The following is a 22,982-nucleotide window of genomic DNA, read 5'->3' as shown; positions in this document are numbered from 1 at the left end:
CCCTTTACTGTCATGCAGATTAAAAAAATCAGATACGTTTAATTCCTAGAGCGAAAGTATGCAACTGGGACATTCATAACGCGTTGAAATAACAGGACCATTGATAGAGGTGTAGTGTCAAAAGTGATGGTTTATTCACATTTAGAATGTCGCCATGCCACTGCATGAACAATTATTGTGCTTCAAATGGATTTAGAACGTTAACGTTACCGTTCTGAGTTCCATTATGACGCGCGTTCTAGCGGCTTGTTTTAAAAATTGTGCTGCTGCACAATTTACATGGCTTGAACTGTTTCGCGAACTAAAAGTCACCCCATTCATCTGAAGTTAGAACAGACCAATCACAGCGCTGCTATGATCTGGAGCCGAAGCAGGCCAATCACAGAGCTGCACTGATGCAGAGAGCGCATCAAGGGGCCCATGAACAATTACAGGAAAAATGTCACAAGTTCCACCAAACGTGCTCACGTGGACCACACAACAATCATGTAACATTTTCTTTTTTTGGAAAGCAGTGGTTAATCGTTAATCTTTTTATATAGATATTGTAGTGTCTAATTCTTTTAAATTGTATGGAATTTTGTTACGTAGTTACACCCTGGAGAGACTATTAAAATTATGTCAGTAAGCATAAATATATATATATATATATATATATATATATATATATATATATATATATATATATATATATATATATGGTCATAGCTCAGTGTGCTGATTCTTTATGATGCAATGTGATACAAAGTCCCATTATTTTGCATCATATGTCAATCACTTTAGAATCACATTTGCAAATGTTATTCATTTGAAGCCGTATACAAGTCAGTAGAGATAATTAACAGTTCCTGGCATCATTAGATGAGGACAACTGAACATTATTTAGAGGTATAGCCTTCGTTTTGGACCCGGAAGAGGTCCTTCTATAAAGCTCTGTGAGTTCTAGTGACAGCTTTGGGTTTGAAAATGCAAAGCAGTAAATTATTCACAATAACATCTGAATTGATGCTGACCTGTAAGGCAGTGTTTGGTACACGGTTTAATGTTTCTTAGATAAAGAACCTGAGTAAGTTGAAATGTGGAAGCATTATATCTAATTTCTGCTGTCATTTAATCTGACTTTAATATTATCTAAAGACCTATTTTATTTTTTATTAAAAATAAAAACTCAAATGACCACTAAAATTTGCATTTCAAGCAAATATAAATGAACAAGATTTTTCTGTTTAATGAAAATCAGGTAAAATGAATCATTGAACTAGTCATTGAAACTAGTTCACAGAGCACACTCAGTCCACTGTCCAATAAAATAATGCCGTCAAAAACATTTTGTCTGACACCAACCAAACCTAAACAGCCAGCGGGCATGTGCTTGTGTAACAGCTTTTATTGTCTGCATGACGATGTAAGCTCATAGACACTGTCAGCAACAATAGTCTGATGCTTAAATGATTTAATGAACTCAATTTTAAAGAACAAACATTCCACACAAACAGCGTTTAAAGAATTGTTTCCATAAGGCTTGAATGCTAAAGAGATTACAGTGCTCTATAAAAGGCAGGTGTTCCATTCAAGAAGCTGAAATATGTACAGGGATCACTTTGTTTGAAGCCATATAATGAGACTAAAGCTAACAAACTATAAATTAACTCTATTCATCTTTCCATTAATTTAATAAAAAGATCATCTACACCCTCTAGTGGTGGAGCTGCTATGTAAAGCTTAACGAGCAAGACACTTCAGATGGTATACATTTAGTTGTCCTTCATACACTAAAATTACAAAATAGAATGTGTTAGTGAAAAACACAAGACTACGGTCTTCTACTTCCCATTCCCCTGATTTCAGGTTAGTCAGTGCTGCATACAGACTTCAGTCAAGAGCAGTGCCTTCAAATCATTCTCTTAATTGGCACAATATTAAATGCCAAAAGAATCGGTAAAGCAAGTCAAAAGTTTCAACCATAAAAAAAGCAAGTACACTTGTAAATGCCTTATGAAGTACAGTATTTACATTTCAACAATGAAAATATTACTAGTGTACAATTCAGTGTTTGCTACATTTACATAATCTCTCAATCAAGTCAGACTGACATGAAATATGTACACATCAGAGAACAATTGCATCATGGATCTGTTTAAGCTATTAAAATAATTTGCGAATAATAAAAATCTGCTATTTACAAATTCAACAACCCTTTGGATGACCTCAGCATCAACACATGCTATTTTCAATATTTTCTTAAAACCTTTTTTCTGGACAGCAGTGGTCTTCCGTTCTCATGCAAAGGAGCTTTTTATATATATATATATATATATATATATATATATATATATATATATATACACGGTTGGTTTTTGTTTCGAGCAGGCTTCATTTTCCTCTGTTAACCGGGTCTCCGATAAGTTCTGGACATTTCTCTAGCCCCTTTGCGATTCTGTCGCACTTGTGCACCAGGTCGTAGTTTACTTTGTCTGTAATGACGCTGTCGTGCTTGTACTGAGGATGTCTGGCAACAAACTCCCTCATCCACTTAGCCATCGTCATCAGCTCACCTGAGAAGAACACAGTAGTGAACATTAAAAGAAACCGAAACAACACACAATCAATCTGCTGGATCTGACAATAACTGAACAAATAGTGTTCCTGTGGCTCAGTGGTAGAGCACTGCATTAACAGCACAAAAGGTTGTGGGTTCAATTCACATAGTAATAAGGAAAAATATATATATAGCCTGAATGAACGTTAAGACACTTTGTATAAAAGCATCTGCTAAATGCATAAATGTAAATACAATGGGACTGCAATAAGACAATCAGCAAAAAATAATCTGCAAAGGATTTTTTTTTAATGTTTAAAAAAACAAAAAAGCACTAACACTGTAATTAACCGTAGCGCATTTGCATACCAGAAGCACGCTTCTTAATGAGTTTCAGGTAGTTGAGAATAGTGCATCGTGTGTCGACATCCACCTCCATGTTCTCAAGGTAGCAGTTCAACATTGGGATCAGGCCGTGAAACACCCCTTCCTAAGAAAGAAAGAAAGAAAGACAGAAAGAAACACACCACTAGGGCTGGGCAATGTCTAATTTAAATTATTTTGAGTTTTGTTGCCTTTTTTGTATGCTTCCTGTACTTTGTGTAAACATCTAGCCTATAATTCATTCGGCATATTTTGCACAATTAAAATTTTACCATTTAAATTAAATTGTTCATTGAATGGTTTTCAAAGTGATTTGTATTGTGATTGGGAAAAACATCATTATGTTATGTTAATATGTTTTTACCCAGTGAGAAATATAGTGTTATTAAATAAATAGTTGTTGTTTTTTTATGGGCGGGGCTAGGCACGATCACTTATGCCGGCTCAACATAATGATATCCTTCAGCGACAAGCCCTACACACCACCACACAATAAAGTTTAAGAATTGAGCATCGTTCTACCCACTTACATTTACATTACATTACATTTATTCATTTAGCAGACGCTTTTATCCAAAGCGACTTACAGATGAAGACAATGGAAGCGATCAAAAACAACAAAAAGAGCAATGATATATAAGTGCTATAACAAGTCTCAGTTAGGTTAACACAGTACACGTAGGATGGGATTTTAACTAATATAATAAAAAGAAAACAGATAGAATAAAAAAATAAAAGAATAGAGCAAGCTAGTTAGAGGTCTTTACACATACACACACATACATATACAATTGCATAATAAATGAAAAGAAAATAGAATACAAAAAGATTAGAAAGGTAGTTAGATTTTTTAAAGAATAGAATTAGAATAGTGAGTGTTAAAGTTAGAGGGTCAAATAAAGATGGAAGAGATGTGTTTTAAGCCGATTCTTGAAGATGGCTAAGGACTCAGCTGCTCGGATTGAGTTGGGGAGTTCATTCCACCAGAAGGGAACATTTAATTTAAAAGTCCGTAAAAGTGACTTTGTGCTTCTTTGGAATGGCACAATCAAGCGACGTTAACTTGCAGAACGCAAGCTTCTAGAGGGCACATAAGTCTGAAGTAACAAATTTAGGTAAATGGGTGCAGAGCCAGTGGTAGTTTTGTAGGCAAACATCAATGCCTTGAATTTTATGCGAGCAGCTATTGGAAGCCAGTGCAATAAAGTCCACTTAAGCCTATTGTTAAAACTCTCCGGAAAGTAAAGTTAAAGAGCAGAGAGACACTCACCTTCCCATTGATGATGGTGTCAATACTCATCAGTGTGAACTCTTCACCGTCTTTAGCTTCACTCTCCACTCCATTCTGAGCTGTGGAGGGCGGGTCTAACACTGGGTTGCAGCCTTTAAATAATAATACAAATCCAGAAATGTATCATGATTTAAAGGAAATATGGAACCAGCATGCAGCAACAGAAATGACCACATGATTTTAGTAGTGCCTTTAGAAAAACGTCACAGCACAATGTTGATATGAATGATAGTGACCTCTTTTTAACTTTAATGTCAACTAACCTTTAAAGACATCCTTCCGAAAATAAAACATGCCTTCTTGCACTGCATTTCGCTTCTGGGCAACTTTCATATTTTCATCAACCTAAACCAAAACACATTGAAGTGCTTTAATGAACAGAAATACAAATGTCACGCATGCACAGGTTTAATTCTTGGAGGGTTTATTATCATTTTTTATTTTTTTGCCATTTAATATCTTCCAGTTTTTCAGCAGTGTAACCAAGAGGTAAAACGTGTCAAAACACAAAAAGAGAAAACCAACCTTTGATAATGGAATGAGGAAATCCAACTTATACGATAAGATCACACGAGTGAGGAGAACGATAAACACGACATAAGCAGAGTTTTCAAAATCTGTCAGTTGGACCTGTTTAAAAAAATAAGTAGAAATGCACAGAACGTTCAGATATAAGAAACAAAGCACAAATCAAATGACTGCATATATGAAAATCACATCAAACCTGTGCATATTTATATATATATATATATATATCCTCTAGAAGCTTGCGTTCTGCAAGTGAAGTTAAATGTTCCTTTCTGGTGGAATGAACTCCCCAACTCAATACGAGCAGCTGAGTCCTTAGCCATCTTCAAGAATCGGCTTAAAACACATCTCTTCCATCTTTATTTGACCCTCTAACTTTAACACTCACTATTCTAATTCTATTCTTAAAAAAAATCTAACTACCTTTCTAATCTTTTTATATTCTATTTTCTTTTCATTTATTATGCAATTGTATATGTATGTGTGTGTGTGTGTGTATAAAGACCTCTAACTAGCTTGCTCTATTCTTTTATTTTTTATTCTATCTGTTTTCTTTTTATTATATTATTTAAAATCCCATGCTACGTGTACTGTGTTAACCTAACTGAGACTTGTTATAACACTTAAATCGTCCCCTTGGAATTATAAGGTTCTATCTGACATTTTTGTCAAAATTGAGTTATTCACATATTATATTCACATATTATATTCACATATATATTCTTATTCTGTGACAACTTATTTACATTATGTGATGGTTTTTTTGAAGTTGTGTACATTTTGGGACTTTTTATTGAAAAAACAAAAAGGTTCTATCTACAAAGACGAACTCTAACTTGGCTCTATAAGGTTCTATCTGCGTGAGCCAATCAGCATTTCGAATTCACAGAAGAGGACCAATCAGGATCAACTTTATATGTCGTGTCACCGGCTTTAGATCGCAGTGTGAGGATTATGGCATGCAACAAAGTTTTTAAGAAACCTAAAGATCTACAATTTTATTGACGATCTTATCAAGGAACGCAGCTCGAATTTCAGGCAAGTTCATTCTTTATTTTTTTAGGTCTTGCTGAGAAGATTGTTTTCATAGTTAGAGACCACACTAGCCAGCAGTGCTAGCTTTATAGTTCCTGATATTAAGAGGCAAGCACTAAGATTAAAAAAAAAAAATAAATAATAATAAAAAACACTAACGAACCTATCCTACTCAAAATAGTTCGTTTACAGTAAGTTATGATCGTTATGTGAACAAGTGAAAGATCGTTAAAGCAGTTACCTCAGTATTAAAACGATTTAAGAATGATTGTAGACTGTCACTGTGTAGCTACTCAATGGGATACGATGCTAAATATATATAATATAAATATTGTGTTTAAATATGTATTTTTTCACATGTATTTTTTTCTCCAGGCAGGTGACAAGGTAGATGCAGCAGGGCATAGGGTCTTACCAGACAAACCAGTGGGGAACCAGTGTCTGCACCTAACAGTTTACAAATTAAAGAGCTGGGGGCTACTCAGAAAAGAAGAAACGGGAGAAGTGTCTCAGATAAAGTCTGTGTTTGAAAAAATGAGCCACAGAGAGTATAATAGTTATGTGTTTTAAAAAATGAGTCTGACATTTTTTTGTGATTTATATATAGTCAGTGAATCATTTTTCAATGATTATTAAACTTTATGAATTAATTTGCTGAAACATGTCTTTTTTTTTTTGTTGTTGCAGTTTTTAAAGTCTTAAAATGTCAATATTAAGCCTTAAAGGTCAAATAGTCAACAATTTAATTGATTGGGTCTTAATTATAACAATAAACATTAGCATGTTATTTCAGCCATACTGATGTCTAGAGAGAAAGCCATTTTACCTGGCCCACTTTCTAACACATTTTGAGACATTGTTACAACATTAAGTTTATATTCAATGTTCAAATAATGTTTTGGCAGATGGAACCTTATAATTCTAAGTGAAAAGTGTTTTTTTTTTTAGAATTAGAAGGTTCTATCTGCATTTGACTCATTCCAAAAATCCCCATTTACAAATTCGATAGGATTTTTGTAATTGTATATTTGGAATACATTTAGGGTCCCTGTTATTTTTATGTTTGAAAGAAACTTGTTCCCGATATACATTTTCCTATATGTAATGCAAAAACTTTGAAGCTCAATATCTCAAAACTGCTCAGAACGCAGATAGAACCTTATAATTCCAAGGGGACGAAATATCATTGCTCTTTTTGTGGTTTTTGATTGCTTCCACTGTCTTCATCTGTAAGTCACTCTGGATAAAAGTGTCTGCTAAATGAATAAATGTAATGTAAATGTAAATATATATATGTGTGTGTGTGTGTGTGTGCGCGTATATATGATTAAAAGAGGAGTATGCAACAAAACTACAGAATGTCAGAATGTCTTTCGACATATACATGTTTTACCAAATAAAAAGATCAGCACTTTTAGAGTTCATCCCACTATTTGATGTGAGCACAAGTATTGGAAGAGTTGAATTTAAGGCAGATGTAAAAAATTTAAAGCTAATATTTTAGTTGCAGATCCCTTGCATGCAATCAGAGCAGTGAGTCTGCAACCCATAAACATCACCAGTCTCTTGGTCTTATGCTTTGAAATGCTTTTCCCCAGCCTTTAATGCAGCCATTTCCAACTGCTGCTTGTTCTGGGGAGTTTCTGTCTTTAGTTTGCTCTTCAGATGGTGAGATTAATGTTCAATCAAATTTAAATCTGGAGATTGATTTGGGCAATCTAAGACTTTACATTTCTTTGCCCTGATGAAGTCCTTGAGTTAACTTGCAGGGTGTTTTGGGTCATCGTCCTGATCCAATATTAAGTGCTTTCTAATGAGTTTGGTGGCATTTTCTTGAATACTGGTAGCCAAGATGATTTTGAACCATTCCAAATTAATTCTGCAAATGCCATCATACATTAAGTCATCATTAAAATGAAGAGGTCCTGTTCTAGAGACAGCCATGCATGTCTATGCCATGACATCACCTCCACCAAGCTTTACAGATGAGCTTGTATGCTTAGGATCATTTGCAGTTCCTTTTTCTCTCCACATTTTAGCTTTCCAATCACTTAGATAAAGTTTAATCTTTGTCTCATCGGTCCATCAACTCAGTTCCAAAATCTTGCCTTTCTATCTTTGGTGCTGATCAGAGGTATGCATCTTGCTGTGTAGCTTCTGTAATTCTGTGTCAAATTCTCCTGCGGACTGTAGATTGGCCGAGCATCACCCCAGCTTTCTGGAGGTTGTTGGTGATTTTACAGACATGTATTTTATGGCTCATTTTCACAGCTTTTATGATTTGTCATCAACTCAGCTGATTTCTCAGCTGATCAGGTCGTTGTTGGTTGCTGATGTCCCCGGTAGTTTCCAAACTCTTGATTTTTCCATGCTCTTTGTTTTTCCCTTTAGTTCTCATCAACTTCCTCTTTTCTTTTAGCATCCAAATTGCTTGCTTTTCTTTCAGAGTCGGCTTCCTTGTCTTCATCCTGGTTTGTGTGAGTCATCGTCGAATGCAAGAATGCAGACGCAATGGATATAACTGATAAGACACATTCCCTGCTTTTAATACGTGAAGAATTAATGCAGGACAGGACACAGCTGACCACTAAGAAAGACCCGTGAGGCAACTGTCCCAATACTTCTGCTCACATCAGAAAGGGAGATGAAACTCTAAAAGTGCTGATCTTCTTAGCTGGTAAAACATCTTTGAGTTGAATCACACAATAATAAAATGTAACATTCTGTAAGTTTGTCTCATATTCATTATAGTGTGTGTATTCTGTCAGTAGAAAATGAATAGTTTTGCATGTGCTTGAATAAACTAGGTAGCGGAGAACTGACGTTTGCTTTGCTAAGCACACAGCCAGTCAAGCCGCGTCTGCTTGCATCATTTGGCACACAGACAGCGGCAGACGGCTGTTGGTTTAATACCTCCATTGGACGAAACTCGACTCTCCATCCGATGTCAGAGTTTGGAGGGGGCGGCTTGAACCTCATTGTCTGCCAGTTGGTTGACTGAAGGTTCTGCAACATGCAAAATAAACTATGGCTCACTTTCACATGCAATTTGAACAAATCTTTCAAACTACAAAAGTGAACACTGGTCTAATACTGACACTTTGTTGCTGATCAGTTTGCTAGAACAATGAAAATCCGATGTTAACTTTACCTCAAAGTGGTCCGATTCGTTCTCATCATCCAAATGAATCTTCTCCTGAAAGAGCGACAGCGGGTCGCGGATGAAGAGATGTGCAATGTGCTGTGCCAGCAGTTTGTCGATGCCTGCAACAGTGCAATACAGTGCGACTGAAAATACTGCACACAGAGCTGACAGACCGCAACGGCCTGCTTCAATGATCTTCACACCCCATCTACCCTGAACACGAGTGCTGTGTCGCTTTGAAAGCAAAAAGTACCCATTACAAGCAACAATGCTGTCTACAGTGGACTTGGATCTTTTGACAAGAGGACAAAGGAATGAGCAAGACTTATGTTTGAGGTGATCCTCAAACTGCCGTAGACAGGGTTCCAGTGTGTGTTTCTTTACCTGCATCTAAGAGCTGTTTGTTGATATCTTCATCTATGGTCAGCTCAATGTCATTGTATTTATCACCACAGCAGGAGAGGTAGCTGTCAATCGAATCGTACCGTGATTTATGGATCCTGAATTTGTTGTTTTTCAGTGGCTGCAGAGAAACAGAGCATGGATTCACTTTTTCTTTTTAAAAAAAAAATCAGAAACAGAGAAAAAAAAAGCAGGATAATTGATGTGAGAAACTGACATGATGCGACATAAGCACTATTCGGACGGGACTAGTTTTCTAAACTACGTTTGAGTTTCGATTCTTACCACCTGACGTCTGTGATTTTCATGTACCAATTCGGACGGGACTAACATCTCCGTGTTTATTACAGAGATGGGAGGGTCTGATTTGTGCATCTGGGCGTCACAGAGATCACGCCCTCTGTATGCGTGCATTGCATTCATTCAGAATGATTGCCTTAGTATTATTACGCAATAAATACTAAATGGCTAGTATAGCAAAACCATGTTAATGTGTGGTTCCTTTAGTTTAACTTGTTTTCCTTTTTTTTTTTTATTAAATGTAATTAAAACATTATGTAACTGAGTACATAAATGAACGCGAGTAATCTTACCTGATGCTGATATTACAATAGCCGGTATTAACAGTTTACGCGATCTTGCTCTTGATTTTATTAGTTGTATTATTTTTTTATCATTATTTATTTGCCGCTAAGCAAATATATCATACATCCGCGCGGTAAGAGCATCTACGGTAATTCACGTTGGCCAAAACACACAAGGAAACGCGTTGTGAAATAAAATATCACCAGCAATCACAGACATTCGCATTCGGACGGGATTAGTTTTCTCAGAGGATCACGGAGTTTGAAACGGTAGGTAATTTGCTCTGGAATTATCACAGAGGTTGTGTGAGAAAAACACAGACATGGCAGATTCGGACTTGATCAGTTATTGACTGATAACTGTTGATATCAGTAGTCAGATCTACTGACAAACTTGCTCATTATTATACATGCTGCTTTTACTGTCATTCGATATTAAACATTTAAACTTTAAGTTCAAACATTTTTATCTAACAAAAAATGAAAAACAAAAAAAAAACATTTGTGACAGTTAACATTGCATAATTTTAAGAGGAGAATTAACATATTCATGTGTGCAAATTGAGTCAGGCTTTTCTTTTTCCTTTTACATATTTAAATACAGTAGCCGTGATTTTGCCAAGTAATACATGGTCCTGGAACAACAACATCTAATGATCCTGGATCAACATTACTGTTCAAAAATATAGACTTAAACCTTAAATCTCTCCCCCTAAAACTAACCTTACCCATAATTTATTGTAATATCAGTGGGGAATGAAAGCTGATTAACAAGGACAAAACTGACTGCCACAAAAAGATTTTCCAAAAGGCTTTGACTTTGTTAAATAAATATGAGCACTGCAAGTTTAAATTGGCATTTATATATGGGGGCAAGGGCGTGCTGCCACAAATAGAGTGCAAGGCTGTGGGAAACACTGTAACATTACTGGTTTTCTATGTCACTGCCAAATGATCTGTTTGTAACAGATTTCTGAGCAGAATTTGAATGCTGTTCATTAGATCTCACAGCAATTTTTATTAATTCTGCAGCGAATTCAAACCCTTCTCACTGGATCTCACAGCGCTTGTGCTGTAACAGTGTCGCAAACTCAACTTTGGCTGTCGAGTAAAGCTGTTCTGAGACTGGAGAAGTTGGTTTGCGTCGCAGTCTGCGCAGCTCAAATGAGTAGCGCAATTTAGTTTTGAAACAGAAACAGAAATGAGAGAGTTGAACAACACTGTGGTCGCACCAATGCAACCACTCAATGGCCACAGTCTGGAGCCCTCTGAAGTTCTCAAAAGCAGTAATCAGATGGGGTTCGTTTTCTTTTAAAATTACACCACAAAAAGAAAATTTTGTCAAACACTTATCCCCATGTCGTTCCAAACCCATAAAAGCTTAGTTTGTTTTCGGAACACAATTTAAGATATTTTTTTGATGAAAACCAAAGAAAGACTGAAAACTGAAAGACTACCAAATAAATATCAGTGTCAAAGTCCAGAAAAGTCTGAAAATCATGGTCAGAATAGTCCATCTGCCATCAGTGATTCAACCATAACATTATGAAGCGACGAGAATACTTTTTGTATGTGAAGAAAACAAAAATAACAACTTTATTCAACAATTCCTCTCCATATCAGCGTAGCAACATTTTGGCAGTATGCATACGCAGTACGACATTTCTGAGCAGTACGCAGGCAGAATACCCGTTTGTCCTGAAGGTAAAAACTGAAACTCAGAATAGAGAGGATGGGAAGTAACCGTTAAGAAAGATTGTGCTTTTCGAACTACCTGTCGATTATATAGGTCAGTAGGATGTCTCTGCTGAACTAAAATCTTACTACTGGTGTTAACTATTTTCACCAATGCAGTCTTCATACCAAGACTGCCATACCAGCATAACATAGCAAATATTAAAACAGACTCAGTGTAAGATTTCTAAGACAGAGTCATCAGGGATCTAACAATGTTAAATCTGGACAGTCTCCATAGTACACACGTTGCTTGCCCCTTTTACAAATCTTCTCCACATTTACATTAAAATTCAGCTTGTTATCAATCACACATCCCAAATACTTGTATGATTACACAACCTCAACCTCCTGATCTTTAATAGTTGTTCTCTTTATATCACTTTGATTACACCTTGATCATTCATTTAAATAACGATCTCTAGTCGAGATGGAATCTTCAGTTCAGTTCTTAGACTGTCTGATTAAAATGTTCCCTTCTTAGGGCTGTACGATACAATGGGACAAGTTGAATACAGTTATAGTCCGTCCCTCCTGGCGGGGGAAGAGGGAGAGATTTAAATGCATCCTTTATGGATACATAACAAACCTAGAGTCCTGTTATGTCTTGTTGGACATGTGACATACGGGTAAAGGTCTCTCAGGGTCTTATCCAGCACACATTGGTTAAAATCACCCATAATTATGATTGGTGCATCGAGAGAAATTAGTTGCACTCTTTGGGTTACTTGTAGAATGCTTTCTGAAGCTTTATCACCGTTTGTCCTGAGATGAATACAGACAACAGTAACGAATATTTGAGGAAACTCGTGTTGAAGGTATGCAGTGCGTAACCATACAGACAGTAATTCAATGTATTGAGTACACAATATATCTATTGTGAGTCTTTTTTCTCACAATAATGTTCTTACAGTACCTTTGATTTAGAGCTGGGCGATATATCGAATATTAGCGATAGTACTGGAATAATTTTGACGACGATGTAAAATTTGAATATATCGGGAATATCGAATATTTCAAATTCAAGCATACTTTCCCAAAAGAACGCGCCGAATGTCCAAAAAAGGAACCTGTAACTGCTCTACGCCCCTCTACTATGAGAGCTCAATGATAGCGGTTGCCAGATAACAAGAGTTTAAATCTCCGAATCAGAGCTCCACTGTTACAAGGATACATTTTCTGCCCGGTGTTTGCTTATTTTAAGCAATCTGGCAACCATGCGCACGTGCTCACTCCTCATTGCGGAAGAGCCGCCGACGATAATCTGAAAACACTAACAAGCTGGAATTGAGCGATCTAATGAAAGCGTCGTTCAGCCGGTCTGTGTTCTGTCGTGAGATCTCAACTGTATTGTTTGCATTTGTGATCGCAAAATAAATGCACTTACTCGACCGCTGATGTTTGAATAGAGAAACATAGGCTATGGCCAATTGGAATTACTATTGGGGAATTTCACTGATACGTTTACCAGTTTCCATATTATAGACAGAGAGAATGCAAAAGTTTTTGGTATTCATTTATATATATTAATATATAAGAAATAGCTATGTGCTTCAGCAACTAGCTCCCCATCTAAGAGGGTTTTTAATGTCAGTAGGAACATGCCAGAGCTTCTCTTAAAACCGCAGACAGTTGACAGACTTGTGTTCTTAGCTTAAAAACTTGTTAAAATTTTTTAAATAAAATACTTATCCCAGTTGCATAATATAAATTGTGAATTGCATCCACTAAAAAGTTGACAGAATGCACTTTCTGTACTTAATTTGCACTGCTTCAGTTACATATAGGCCTACATGTATTCATTTAATAAAAAGCAGTAAGTGATCTCTTGGTCTAGATTTTTTTAACTGCTTAAATAAGCTGTTTAATCTAAATTGTTTTTTTTTTTTTTTTGTGCAAAAGAAAATCATGTTTTTTTTATTATTTAAATGCAAACGCAAACATAGAGATATATATCGAATATCGTAAAAAATTTGACAATATCGAGATATAATTAATTTTTATGTATCGCCCAGCCCTTATTTTATTTTTTGTATAGGCATGATGGTAAAGAGGATCTCACCTCCAGGCCCCGCTCTTCTCTGGTTCTGTCATCCACCGATGCAGAGATCACGCCCCAGCGACAGTCGATGTCTGAGACATAGCCCCGATAGAACGGTGAGGCAGCGCTGAGAGCCATCTGCACAAACACACACAGAACTTTTGAGTGCATTTCTGAAGCTTCATCTAAAGGCATCCTTAAAGGTTGTACAACTGCTAACAACACAGGAACGTGAAAAAGAAGAGGGTCGGTTTTTATATTAAAATAACACTTACAATAAGGTTAACAGTAGTTAACCATTATTAAAATCAAAAGTCGTGCTTGTTAACATTAATGTATTGTGTGAACTAACATGAACAATGAATAACTGTATTAACTTCATATGAGTATTTTCATTAACTAACATTAACAATGAACAGTACATTTGTTACAAGTATTTATTAGTCTTTGTTAGTTCATACATCAATGTTAACAACTGACACCTTACTGTAATGTGTTATCTATATAACTTCATGTGTGGTAAAGATGCCCAATTTTTAGCAAGCTGTCACATCAAGCATAAAATTTGCCTCGCCTGCATTGACCATTTCCCCACATTTATTTAACTGTATAAACACATAATGATTAATTATCATTTGTTCTGTGAAGCAAAGTTTACTTTCTGGTTTTGGACCCTTTTCATAAGACATTGTGTTTCTGTTGTGAGAATTCCCCAAACCCGTGTTCTCTTACCACTATGGGACAGAAAGTGGCCAGCTGGTCGTAAAGGTAGCGTGCCTCACTGATGCTGCAAGCCTGGAAGGTCACCTGAAATGGCAGGGGTGGACAACACAGACCCAATGTCAAACACTTGATTTAGATATCCTCAATGCAAATTAGTAGCCGGGTTTCCGTCCAAAGTTGCAAATTCAACTTATGAGTAAAATTTGAATATTGTATACACATTTGTGAATAAGCACGGTTTCCATCCAACAAGTCAAAGAGAACAAAATCATCACTAAGTGGCACTAAATATCACTAACAAAAGTAGAGGCCACTGAATATAAGAATTTTCACATATAATAAATTACTTGCACTTCATAACTCGTTTCTGATGTGATACTTCAGTATGCGCATACAAACAGGGTAATGGAAACATAGATAGTGAGAGAGGTTTCTGGGAGGAAAATAGATTGTTTTACCTGCAGGCAACAGTTTCCCATGCCGAAGCCCATGGCGTCCATGTAGATGTGATCAGGCAGGGCAGCCCGGGCAGCTTCCCCATCGTCCTCTGGAAACGCCTCCACAAAAGGAGACGGGGTGTTTTTATCTTTAAAAACTGTTAAGGAGAAAGAGAAGCAATTAAAAAACATGTCAGAAATCATGCAGAAATATAATAAACATCTTGATTTTATTTTATTTTTCGTTAATAATCACCTGCTCAAACAAAAAAATTGTGACATGTTGCAGTCCGAATATGCTACCAAACAATTGAAACTCAATTACAGAGACAGTTCAGATTCTCCTGTAATGCAGCTCTAAGACATTGGAGTCATTATGTGGCTCAAGTGAGTTCTGTATTAGTTCAGATAGGGCTGCACGATTAATCAAATTTTAAAAGTGAACATTTCTGCTCATCTTGATTTATTATGGGTCTCATTCACTTTCATTAGGAGCAGATCAAATGAAACCACATACTCGGTTAATTCTATTATTTCAGAGCAAGACTTCCTTTCAACTACAGAAACCGAAATCTATCTTTTACAAAGACAAACAACCATCAAAACACTTACTTGGTACATTTATCACCACCTTTTCTCCTCTCCGGTGGCGTATGTTTCTGGTCAGAGTGCTATAACACATCAACAGATGAGATTCGTTAGTGCATCACCTAATGCATTCATACCCTTTTCAGTTGCAATAACCATGGATTAAATATTTACAAATATTGGTTTTGGTACAATTCATGTCTGTAGAACAAACCGTACAGGATGAATTAAGTACTTATAGTTAGGTTTGCTGAAATCCTAAACTGACCATAAATATGAGTGACTCTACAGATGAACAGCACTTTGCACAATGCTCTTGGCTACTGGAATGTGAAAGACCATCGTCTCTTGAACTGGGCTCCCCATAATCCCTGTGTAATGCCTCTGAGCTCGAGTTTATGCAAGCAACTCCTCTCTCACCTGAATCTAGGGTGTCTGTTGATGGCCTCATCGGGGAAGAAAAGCGATTTGGACACCCCTTTTTCAACAGGTGTGGGTTTGTATTCTGGCTGAGTGAAGCCTGGGCAGCCTAACCTAAAACACACACACATCGCAAAGAGTTCAGAACAGCACACATTTGCATATTAGACTGCAACTCTACAAGGGATGTAAAAACATGCAAAGACAAATATAAGCCTGCATCTTTTATCATGGTCAATAAAGTGTTTGGGGCTAAAGGGTGAATGCCGTCTACACACATATGGCACACCCAAATCACTCAAACATCCAGGAGTGTTATGCTGGAAAAAAAGCTAATGTTTGAACTTTATTGTAACTTAATATATATATACACATTATTGTAACTTAATATATATATACACATTTTAAATGTCTTTTTTATCCCCGAAAAAAATAAAAATAAAAAAAAGACCTGTGCCATGACTAACTCTGGGAATATCATATTCATAAATGCCATCTACAAAAAGAAAGAAAAAAAAAGCTACATTTAAAAGAAAAACAAAAGCAGGACAAGTGTTTATTGGTAAAAGTTAGGTTTTCTCACCTGTATATAATAATTAGTCCATATTATATTCACTCCCTATTAGACAACAGTCCTTTTACAGCTACTTCTCTCATACAAATTCAATTGCCTGAAGGTCTCAAATTCTACACGCAAGCAAAATGTGTTATGTAGTCAGATTAATCGCACTCCCTTTCTTCTGTGCTCAGTTTGGCACTCAGTGGCACTTGTTCAATGAAGTCTGCTCTCTGCCAGGGTGCAAAATGGAAAAATCTGCAGAATTTTCTAACTTCCACAGATGAAGATAAAGTGATAAAAACATGCAAGTTATGCACTGAAGAACAGCAGACATTGACACACAGGGTAACCTAGAAGCTTATGAGTTTGTTTGACAACATAATATAAAGAGCTGCCATGTTTTGCATAACCTGGGTCATTCATTTTTCCCCACAGCAGCTAACTTTGTGTTGTCCACTATACTTCAGATGTGTTTTGTCCACAGAAATGCATCATTACTGTGACGTGACTATTGGACGTTTTCTGTAAATGTAATACTTTATTAAAAGTGTAAAAGGTCACCAACTGAGACAATATCAGGAATGACCAGGGAAAACATCTTGCGTCAAGAAATTGGTTATAATCTGGTCTGTGCTTGATGCAAAAACCTGAATCTAAATCCAAAGGCAACCTTAAAGGGAAACTCCACACCAAAATTAAAATTTAATCATTAATCTATTAACCCCAATAACATTTCAAACCCGTAAAAGCTTTGTTCGTCTTTGGAACACAATTTAAGATATTTTGGATGAAAACCTGGAGGCTTGTGTAAGTTACACTGTCAAGGTCCAGAAAAGTATGACATGCATCATCAGAATAGTCCATCTGCCATAAGTGGTTCAACCGTAACGTTATGAAATTGTGTTCCGAAGACAAACAAAGCTTTTACGGGTTTGGAACAACATGGGGGGGAAGTGATTGATGACAAAATTTTCCTTTTGGGCTGGAGTATCCCTTTAACGGAAATTTAGCAAAGCTTACTCAACTTTGGGTAGATATGGATATTATTATTGGATTACAGCTAAGGATTGATGATATAATTACCTGGGGAATGAAGTAACTGTGAGGAGAGTCTCGTTCATTCTAAGCACAGATGCAGCTTCTCTCCTCCGCTTTCCCATGTTGTCTTCTACCGTGTTAAACTCCGACATGGTCCCTCCGTACGGCTGCCCGGGCGTCCCTTCGATCATGTAGCTGCCGTACTCTGGCCTCCAGAGAGTGGGGTGGCTGCAAACATGCAAGGATCACAATCAACTACTAAGAAAACGCAAAAAAAAAAACTGAAGATTACAATGCAAGAGATCAATATTTGGTCTCTTCATCTAAAGGGACGTACGAATGTGAACACTAAGACAAGCACTGGTAGACAAATGAGCACAGATTTATACAGACAGAAAACATGTCATGTCATGCTCTGACAAGGCTGTCATATCAGTAGACTCTGGATTCTAAAGTTTGGAAATTTTAAAAGAAAATCAATTCCGAAATCTAGCACCTTAAAATGGAGAAATACAAGTCTGGCCAATCTATCAGTCTACTGTATATAAATGGGTGGCATCTCAGACTGTCCATGTTCTGTGTTGGGACGGGGTGCTATGCTCTTCAGTGTGTGCAGTAGAGAAGCAGTAATGAGGAATGCCTCGGCTCTCTCATTTCACACTGCACGCTACGGTCAACAGCTAGACAACATCAGTAGCGCTTAGCCTTAGAAGGGCTTGTGTAGACAGGTTCAGACAAAAGGCCATTCCTCCCTTCTACATATAACTAATCATAAACTTAAAATCAAGAATATGCTGTCTGAGCTAGCAGCTTCAATTGACTCTTATGAGGCCGTCATTTAAACAGAAGTACAGGTACAAAAGATACTATCGATCTTGTTGGCTGATTAGACACATGCATAAAAGAGGGATTGGCTGCAAGACATTACAGGCCTGTAGGAGGTTAAAGTGTACTAAAGGACAAACCAGCTAGGCTCAGGTTACCCAGTTAAAGAAAAATAAAAAATCTTCAATGGGTGCAATAAGGGTCAGAAGTGTTAGAATCCATTTCTGGATTCATAGCAAAACCCTGCACATGTTACCAAATCAAAAAGTCTGACCTGTTTTGTGACATACTGTACAAAAAATCCCACTAAAACGTTACTCACTTGGGGTTGATCTTTTCACCCTTTTCCTGAAGGGTTTCCAAAACATCCTTCCCGTTCAGAACAAGGCGGACTTTTTCATTTTTATCATCCATTTCCACCAACATGTACTCCACCTGCAAGATGTTTCAGACACTTTTTTTACAATGGTTCATCAAATTACAAAATATTACCCACAAGTAACAATGGTTTCTGTAAGCACCGTTGCTTTCACTAAGGGTATTAAGCATATTCTGAGTGAGTGGATTTGCCTTGTAAACCCAACAATGACAAAGCACAGTATTATTTTTCTCTAGACACACTGATTATGAAAGTAAAATTGCAGTGTGATATTTGTAGACTGAGGTCATTCCATTCTTTTTGCCTTTTGAGTCCAGCGATGCGGAACAAAGGATTCACCTAAACCAACAACATTCCGCAGGTTTTATCATAAATCCATCGACGACATCTGGCCGAACAAAGGTATTGAAATGAAAAGACATTTCAAAAGGAGGTTTAGAAATGGACATTAGCCTGCTGATCCTACATGAACTTTTCATTTGTACGTGAAAATTTTAGGCGCCATTGTTTGAAATGTTTACTTTAGCACATGGTTAAGAAAAAAAAAAAAAAAAAAAAAAAGAGCTAGAGCTCACTATAAGATGACGAACCGCCCACCCATCCATTGGAAATGGGATTTTGTAATTGTCATCACAAAATCTGTGAACTAAAAACACTGTGGGCAGATCTTCACATGCCTGGGCTGCATTATACATACTCTATACCAGTGGAACATTGGATGCACCCAGCAATACCTTATTACTGTGATTTTTCTCTACTCTAATAATCAACACTTACAAATGGGAGAACATGGAGTGAAGTCAAAACAAAATATATCATATTTGAGTTTCCACTGAGCATTGTCTCAACCCACTTTACCCTGGGATCATTTTTTAACATAACTAAAGAAAGTGGATGGACAACTGTTGGCTCCTTGCTCGTGCTCAGCCACATCGAAACAGAGTGAAGTTTTAGTTTGGCAAATTAATTCACGCAAAAACACAAATTGCATGCGTCTACAAAACTAATTTCAATATTGTAAACATCGGCCTTTATACCTGAAGGATTTTAAGAATCATAAATCCACAGTCAAGTGTGTCCAGAAGTGTCAGTGTACGAGCATGCATAACATTAAGTGATCCGAACGGCGCACCTGCTCACAAGCAGCATCCGAGTCTGGTCCGTTGCATCACTGCATGCTGTATGGAGTGAGTTTTGGTTCTTTATTACATGCGAGAAAATAAAAGATCTGAGAGAAAAAAAAAGTTTGAGAGAAAAAGTTATCACACTGATAGCAAAAAAACATTTCATGAGAGAAAAAAGAATATTTGAGAGAAAAAGTTTTCATGCCAATAGCAAAAAATAATTATATTTGAGACTAAAAAAAGGTTTGAGAGAAAGTATTTTTTCATAAAACATAAAAAAATATACATTTGAATTTTTTTTAATTATTTCTGAGAAAAAAAATCTCTCTCAAAATACTTTGAAAAAAACTCTCAAATATATATTTTTTGCTATCAGAGTGAAAATATTTTCTCTAAAAAAAAAAGTGTTTCTCTCGAAACGCTTTTCTTTGCTCTTGATGCAATTTCTTGCTCTCGTGTCAGGATTTTGCTTTCACTGTGAGAATTGTGTCATGGGCGGGGCCACGTTCCTATTGGCCAGTCGGGTGAGCATCGTCTTGTCTTGGGAGTCGAACTGAATCATTACACCATTGTTCGGTTCACCTGCATAGATGCAACTTCTGCCTTATGGCTAGTTAAGTTGAGCACGGACACTCCAATGTTTGGGCAAGATGATGACACACAGCTGGCTGAGCAAGTTCAGTATCACTGAAGATTAAACATTAAAAAATAGCACTCATATTCATGAATGAATGTGTATTATATTATTTGCTTGCTAATCGCTAGTAAAGCTAACCAGCCATCATGCTAGGTAAACTTGCAAACTCACCTGGTTTATACTATGTTTAAATCAAATGCCAAATTAATGTTTTGATTTAGATAGTTTCACGCCTTATTTAGTGAGTAGTGAGCAGTGATTGATATACCGTTTGAAAGTGTCCCACCTAGTTTTGTTAAAAATAGTCTTTGTATGGTTGTTGCACATGTTTAGCTACACTGCATGTATAGCTCACAAACTCAGCTACACGGGGCTTATTCTAAATATTTTTTACCATCTAGCCGAGGTCTAGAGCTGACAAGGTAAATTGCAGGTCTAGGACTAACTCTTAAATTAGCAACCCACAAATATGTTTGTGCCTGTACTTTCATGGTAATTATTTTTTTATTTTAAATCTTTCAAACGGTATATCAATCACTGTCTAACGTTAGCTAGTTGTAGGGTTGCCACCTTCCATGCATACTAACGTTAGTTGAAAGTTGTACGGGAGGTTGTAAGAACAAGCAGTTACTCTTCAGGTGCTTTGAGGCTAGCAAGTGCAAAGGTAGAAACTAGCTCACTACTCACTAAATAAGGCGTGAAACTATCTAAATCAAAACATTAATTTGGCATTTGATTTAAACATAGTATAAACCAGGTGAGTTTGCAAGTTTACCTAGCATGATGGCTGGTTAGCTTTACTAGCGATTAGCAAGCAAATAATATAATACACATTCATTCATGAATATGAGTGCTATTTTTTAATGTTTAATCTTCAGTGATACTGAACTTGCTCAGCCAGCTGTGTGTCATCATCTTGCCCAAACATTGGAGTGTCCGTGCTCAACTTAACTAGCCATAAGGCAGAGGTTGCATCTATGCAGGTGAACCGAACAATGGTGTAATGATTCAGTTCGACTCCCAAGACAAGACGATGCTCACCCGACTGGCCAATAGGAACGTGGCCCCGCCCATGACACAATTCTCACAGTGAAAGCAAAATCCTGACACGAGAGCAAGAAATTGCATCAAGAGCAAAGAAAAGCGTTTCGAGAGAAACACTTTTTTTTTTAGAGAAAATATTTTCACACTGATAGCAAAAAATATATATTTGAGAGTTTTTTTCAAAGTATTTTGAGATAGATTTTTTTTCTCAGAAATAATTTTAAAAATTTCAAATGTATATTTTTTTTATGTTCTATGAGAAAATACTTTCTCTCAAAACATTTTTTAATCTCAAATATTATTATTTTTTGCTATTGGCATGAAAACTTTTTCTCTCAAATATTCTTTTTTCTCTCATGAAATGTTTTTTTGCTATCAGTGTGATAACTTTTTCTCTCAAACTTTTTTTTTTCTCTCAGATCTTTTATTTTCTCGCATGTAATAAAGAACCAAAACTCACTCCATATGCTGCCTCTAAAAACGCAACCACGTGTTTCTCCATCACATGCAATTATAAAGTGCATTTATAAAGATGAAAAAGAGCCTCACCTCGTCTCCCCATTTCAGCACATCCTTCTGTCGATCTTTGACCTTGTTGTAGATGTTGAGGAACTGCAGGATGCCGTGCTTTCTAACGTGGTCCGCATGTTTCTTGGTCTCTTCCCAGTTGAGCGGCGAACCCTGTGACAGTAAGCCCATAGCACAAACCTACGATCCGTGGCGTATTGTTATGGACTTCGACTTCAGCTTCTCCTCAACCGCGTAACTGACACTTCACGTGCAGTAATCAGTTTAATACTCGCGAGTGCACACGCTAGGCCTTATGTGATTCGTTTTAAACACGGATGTATCCGCTCTTTGCTTCCGAGCCGTTTCGAGTCAAGCACGGGTTACGGTTTCAGCCACTTCGACTGTTACGGAATAAAGCAGTGTCGAATTGCGAGCAGCTGATATTTGATAGGAGTGCGCGAGCTATGTCAGTCCCTTCCTCGCGCTGACGCGCACAGACACTTTGCGGGTACACGTGACCGTGCCGACGCGGTGACGTCATCTAATGACTCAGCAACCCTTTCCTCTCATTATTGTGGTGGTGACCGAGAGATGCAGTTGAAGCCGATCTGATTTAATGAGCTTTTATAATCATGACTATGCAAAATATAAGCGTGGGCGTTTGTTCAGCGGTTGTTTTTTATCACACGTATTGTTTTCTCTTCTTCTTCTTATATGAAAGTCACAATCGTAAGTCTTTTATTTAATTTTTTCTATTGTGTTCGTGTAAAAATATTATTTAAATACATTGGGATATGCTGGCTATTTAGCAAGAGAGTACATATATATATATATATATATATATATATATATATATATATATATATATATATATATATATATATGCACACACACACACACACACATATAACTATAAAATAACAAAATGCTGCAGATGCGCTCCCATAAAATGACTTACACAGGACATTCCCTAACCCTGTTGTAAAATACACAGACAGGTGTGCTGAAGCAGGTT

At 36.8% G+C, this 22,982-nt stretch overlaps 1 protein-coding gene across 2 annotated transcripts; it reads right to left on the bottom strand.

Annotated features, from left to right (window-relative positions):
• Positions 1 to 1,438: 1,438 nt before the first annotated feature.
• LOC128026724 (glutamate--cysteine ligase catalytic subunit-like) lies at positions 1,439 to 22,499 on the bottom strand. 2 transcript variants are annotated; one of them, XM_052613990.1, is made up of 16 exons: positions 22,007 to 22,495; positions 18,596 to 18,708; positions 17,494 to 17,676; positions 15,852 to 15,965; positions 15,456 to 15,514; positions 14,865 to 15,001; positions 14,416 to 14,490; positions 13,705 to 13,821; positions 9,307 to 9,445; positions 8,929 to 9,041; positions 8,691 to 8,783; positions 4,740 to 4,844; positions 4,478 to 4,559; positions 4,194 to 4,306; positions 2,909 to 3,029; positions 1,439 to 2,555 (listed from the first exon to the last, which is right to left on the bottom strand). In XM_052613990.1, exons 1-16 carry the CDS (start codon positions 22,154 to 22,156, stop codon positions 2,374 to 2,376), a joined length of 1,896 nt encoding a protein of 631 aa, XP_052469950.1. In that variant the 5' UTR covers positions 22,157 to 22,495; the 3' UTR covers positions 1,439 to 2,373. The 2 variants fall into 2 exon arrangements, with proteins under 2 accessions (XP_052469950.1, XP_052469951.1); XM_052613991.1 differs by lacking the exon at positions 4,740 to 4,844 and having other exon boundaries at positions 22,007 to 22,499.
• Between the last annotated feature and the right edge of the window lie 483 nt (positions 22,500 to 22,982).

Source organism: Carassius gibelio, chromosome A13, assembly GCF_023724105.1.
Source record: "Carassius gibelio isolate Cgi1373 ecotype wild population from Czech Republic chromosome A13, carGib1.2-hapl.c, whole genome shotgun sequence".
NCBI classification, from domain to species: domain Eukaryota; kingdom Metazoa; phylum Chordata; class Actinopteri; order Cypriniformes; family Cyprinidae; genus Carassius; species Carassius gibelio.
This window is presented reverse-complemented; position numbering and strand designations above follow the sequence as displayed.